At 40.5% G+C, this 5,036-nt stretch overlaps 1 protein-coding gene across 1 annotated transcript in view; it reads right to left on the bottom strand.

Annotated features, from left to right (window-relative positions):
• Positions 1-3,930, bottom strand: part of LOC104967671 (tetratricopeptide repeat protein 14) — a 10,999-nt gene extending 7,069 nt beyond the window's left edge. Inside the window, exons 1-4 of the mRNA XM_010797184.1 lie at positions 3,377-3,930; positions 2,351-2,487; positions 1,201-1,400; positions 748-832 (exon numbers count right to left, since the gene is read on the bottom strand). Of these exons, the coding sequence (XP_010795486.1) occupies positions 748-832; positions 1,201-1,400; positions 2,351-2,487; positions 3,377-3,510 (556 nt within the window). The 5' untranslated portion in view covers positions 3,511-3,930. The remainder of the gene's footprint in view (positions 1-747; positions 833-1,200; positions 1,401-2,350; positions 2,488-3,376) is intronic.
• Positions 3,931-5,036: the final 1,106 nt, after the last annotated feature.

Raw genomic sequence — 5,036 nt, 5'->3', positions numbered from 1 at the left:
TACATTGGTTGTATATTAGCAGTTTAATTGGAAGCTGGCTGAAAGTCACAAAAATATGCAAACAGTTGGTTGTGTTACAGATGCCTAGCAACAACCAATTATCTAAAAACAAGGGCCGTTCCTCAATCGCGAGGAAACTGGCTTCCAAGCCCAATATTTCAAGGATGCTACGTCATCGAGTGCCGCCGAAGGGCTGTTCCAATCTCCAGCATACTTGGAATTCCACCGAGGCCATGTCGTTGGTTTGGGGGTAATTTCGAGGCTGCACATGGGTAGACTTTGCGTCCTTCAAATCCCCACAATGCTTTGCGCACGGACCAATTTCAAAAACCCTTGCGGAGAATGGCTGAACCAACGCAGCACAGCACACATTTAAATGTAAGTATGTAGTTGCGTAGAAAATGTGTTGGTAAATATGTTACTTTGTTGCATTTGTTATCACCAAAAATTTGTTCCGTGAAAGTAAAGCAAGTTCATAATTAGATCGTGAGGTATATATTTTCGGTACAGTTTATGTTGAAACCGTTAGAGAGAGTGGCACACTTGTTAGCCTGTTCCATTCTTCTTTGTTTTCCGAAGCCGTGGCTTGGAAGTATACTTGCTTCGTTTCTGAAGGAAGTGACTTGGAAGTATGCGACTACCAAGCCAGTATCCTCGCGATTGAGAAACGGCCAAGGTCTCGTGTTTAGTGCTGCATGTGTGCAAAGGAAACTTCCGACAAAAAGTGAATATGAGAAAAACATTGACCTCTAATGAAGTCCCCGATGTGGTAATAGGACAGAGGATCGTCATGGCTGCCAGTGGAGGGAACTTCTCGTATGTGACACAGAGCCTGAAGGTAGAAAGGGAAGAGAACAAATGGCTGGTTGATAAATGACTGAAATGATGAGTACTGTGTTTTCTACCAGGTGTGAGGTCGGAATGAGGTTACTAAAATAACCATAATTCTGTGAATTCTTGAAGAAAAGCAGGTCCTGCTGAGCCTTTAGAAGAGAAGATTCCCAGCAGCCAAACAAAGGTATGAAACACAGTATGCGTAGATGAGACAAATTGTCCAATGTCAGTCATTAAGGAGTTCAGGGAAGCAGAGTTGGTACCAGTAAAGCTGGCCAACTGATCATTCCTATCTGCTGAAACTACAAGGATGACTGAGCGCTTTACATCTTTGAAAAGATTTTTGACATAGCTTGAGTGACATACCGACAACTCCAGGTCTTCTATGTCTCTCCTCAATCCTCCTGCCGTGCAAAGCAGAGTGAGAAAGAAGCCGTATTCTCTGATGTTGTTGATCCTCCCCACCAAAATGTCTCCCTTTTCCAAGTCCCTATACAACATGGTCCTTCTCTCCTCATAAGACACCTCCATGAATATCTCCATCGGTGGCATGATGGCATAGGGCTCTGAAAGAAAAGCAGACGAAAGAATAAAATGCTGCTATGCAATAAGCCCAGCAAGAATGTTACAAAAAAAGGTACGTTACAATCTATATATATCATCTATATTGTATTAAAAGACAGTTTAGGTGATCCCAGATAGCTCGAGGGGACTGAACAACATGAGAGCTGTTCGTTGAAAAGGGTTTTTTTGCCAAGTGAAAAGAGGAAAATTAGCTGCAACGATTTGATCAACGGGAGAGTAATCGGAAACTATTTGAATAACGCCATTTATTTCCTCTTAGGTGTGGATGATTACAACTTTGTACTACTACTTCTCTATTGTATATAATATTAAACTGAATATCTTAAAGTTTTTTGTGACAAAACAAGACATTTAACCTGCCAATGGAAATCAGCATTAAGCGCTCTCTTAGAGGCTGTATTGGGCTCAGTTTTCATATCATATAAAACAAGAATACCAAAGGAATTCATAAGCTAGCTTGTCTGGAAGGATGCTTAATAATGCTCAAAAGATGGCATGGCCATATTCACTGGAGTCCGGTGTATCAAAAATCATGCAGTTTTGTGCATGCAGCATAAACAAGTTATTTTCACCAAATCTCAAAATGGTTTCTGCAGCAGGAGCACCTTGACACTCTTGGGTTTGTATAAAGTGGGAAAAGCTGAGACTGTTGTGGATTCAATGACGCTAATTGTTCTGATTTGTGTGATGATGTTAGTGCCCATAGTAGCCATTTAATTGTGTCTAAATGTAGTATTCAACCATTCTTTTTAAGTCTCAAGCAGAAGTATGAAAAAAGACCTAAAGCTGTGAGACGAATGGTACAAATCCAAATATTATTATTATAATCATATTATTATGACATACCTTACCCACACATTCAACATTTATTGTATATAAAAATTGGGAGCGTAATGTGGACGAGCGCTGAGTGTTGTAGTTAAACACAAACCTGCGGCATCCTCCTCCTCCTCCTCCTCCTCCTCCTGCTCTTTGTGAGTGGCTGTTTTCCATGTTGGACAGAAAAGGATGTCAGCCTTTCTGGCAATGAACTGCTCAACAAGGGGGCTGTCCTGCCCATCACTCTTGCTGCACAAAAAACAAACATTGTCACGGTTTATTAGAGGCTTTTAAGCAAATAACCGTCACACCTTTTTCATTGACTAGTTTGTGCATCCTTGATTCCTTTCCTCGCTTCTTCCCGATACAAAAGCCAGAGGAAAGAGACAAAGCGGTACAATATCAGGAATGATCCATTATTGTTATCATGAACTCATGGTATACAGGTGCACAGGGAGAGGACACTTTTCAGTTATGGGCCTTCTTCAAGCGACAAATTCACAATATGAAATCACAACATCTTTGTTTTAGAGATCCAGAGGCTTCGCCGGGCAATCACAAGAGGCGTCAGATTACCAACACAAGAAACAAATACAATATCCATAAGGCCTATAAGTAATAAAGATATCCTCTAAACAAGCCTACCACTGAAATAAATGGATTTAAAGAGATGGTTCAACCAAAAATACAAATTAAAAGACCATTATTTTTTATATAATTCCGACTTTTTCCAAGCAAAAATGCCAAATATTCATTAATTTAAAGATTTTAACTTAAGATGTTTTGGCTTGGAACTGCTGGTCAGACAAGCAAGGAAGTCAGCCTTTGGAATTAAGGAAATTGTGACACTATTCACACTTTCAAAGAATTCAAGGAAACAATTTTGCGTTATTTGTTGCTAATGAACATAATTGTTGGTTGCAACATTAAGTGACACCAACAAATAGTCAAGAGATTAATAAAATAAGAGGAAAAACTATTAACTACTAGCAAAATATTGTATGTGCAAATGTAGGAAGTATTTGTTTTTCTACAGGAAAAGTTTAAATGGAAGTTCAAACTATGGTGTATGAACGTCAATATGCAAAGTTTAAATATATTCACAACTAAACAAAAAAAAAGGAACAGGATGAAATACCTTTCACACGTGGCCTTGCACAGGTCAGACACCACAGCCTGGAAGTCTGGGTTTTCTATTTGTTCACATTTGAGTTTGTTGAACAATGATTCTCCATGATATGTCAGACACTGCCTCAACAAGTCCCTGTCCATTCTGATTCCACGGGACTGCAGTCACATTATTGTGCAAGTCAAAGATAACAATACAACAGCTGTTGACTATATAAAGAACGATTGAGCTGTAAGCAAACTCTAGAAAGTTTGAAATGTGTCTCAGATAAATAAATGTAAGAATGTAATTACTTGGAGTCCATTCAATACAGTTAAGCGTTATTTAGATTCACAACGTTGCCCTCCCTGCATCGCTAGCTAGCCAAACAAACGCTAGTTAGTTATGCTAACAAACTGGGACGTGGACTTTTTCCTTCGTAAAAACGGAGTATATTCCAATAGTTTTGCATGAACAAGGCACCGCTGTTTCTAGTAACACAAAACCATGCTATCATTTTAATTCTGCAAAGTTTAGCTCGACAACTCAAACCTTTTGCCACCACACACGGAAAAGTGCGCATGCGCAAGTTGTGTTACATTGAAATTGTCGGAAGAAACAAATGCACATAGGAACCAAATTCCTTCAACTGAAACATTCATTCATCAAAAAAAAGAAGACGTATCTATCGTAGAGCAATAGAGATGGGATTTAACACTCAGAAAGCCACTGAGTGCGTTTGATTTCGGATTACAGTGACACACACAGTACGAGGTTTATTTAAAAAAAGGGGGGAGACTTTTTAGTATGGGCTCAGAACAGTCTCATAATACACACATGCACACACAGAAGGATTCACACGTGTATTTCATGATCCGCAAAAGGATTCACCCTTGTATTTCCGGATCCACACTTGTGTTTTTCAATGCACACACAAATGTGTTCCGTTTCATATACATGTAAATAAAATCCCAATACAGAAAAAGGTTTTTGATCCACACATATTTGTTTTCCGTTTAAAACCTCTGCACCTGCAACAGGGGCGGATCTAGACAAATATTCATGGGGTGGCAAGAGGGTGGCAGGAGAATTTCAGGGGTGGCATCCCCTGGCAGAAGTATCTGACGGTCAGCCGATTCGTACTTGTAATTTTTTCTATTGCCAATCAGATGTCTCCTCAATTCTAAGCCAATCACATGAGCGCGCCCCTACGAGGGTAGATTTCTTGCGTTCATGACGTAGTGCATTTTGCGCAGTCCGGAGCTGACAGGTCCATGGAGCCTGCCTGCAGGCGCTAATCTCAGGACACCTCCACTCTCAGTACATTAGCCGCGTTCACACCGGAGTACTTTTCCCACTTTAGTTCCGATATAGTTCCGAAATGTCGCGTTCACACCAAAAAGACCCGGAACTAAAATTAGTTCATGAGAACCTTTTTACCCCCTTTCCCGTCCCTGCTAGAGAGCAGGGACTCTCATGCGGCTCTCTTGTGAGAAAAGAGCTATATTTCTGATTGGCTGGGCGGATTGCAAACCACGCCCCGTAAAACAAACAAAAAAGATGTGTGAAGCCACCATTTTATTATCCTCGCATTAGCACGAGAGACTAACTTATGGCAAAACAAAATAAAACATGGGAGCGGTGGAGATGAGGAGGTGTCGGCGTTCTGGCGATTTACTCGGAAGGCTTC

This window comes from Notothenia coriiceps, unplaced genomic scaffold, assembly GCF_000735185.1.
Source record: "Notothenia coriiceps isolate Sejong01 unplaced genomic scaffold, NC01 NC01_scaffold00037519, whole genome shotgun sequence".
In the NCBI taxonomy this organism is placed as follows: domain Eukaryota; kingdom Metazoa; phylum Chordata; class Actinopteri; order Perciformes; family Nototheniidae; genus Notothenia; species Notothenia coriiceps.
Note: the sequence above shows the minus strand (reverse complement) of the source record. Positions and strands in the feature narration are given on the sequence as shown.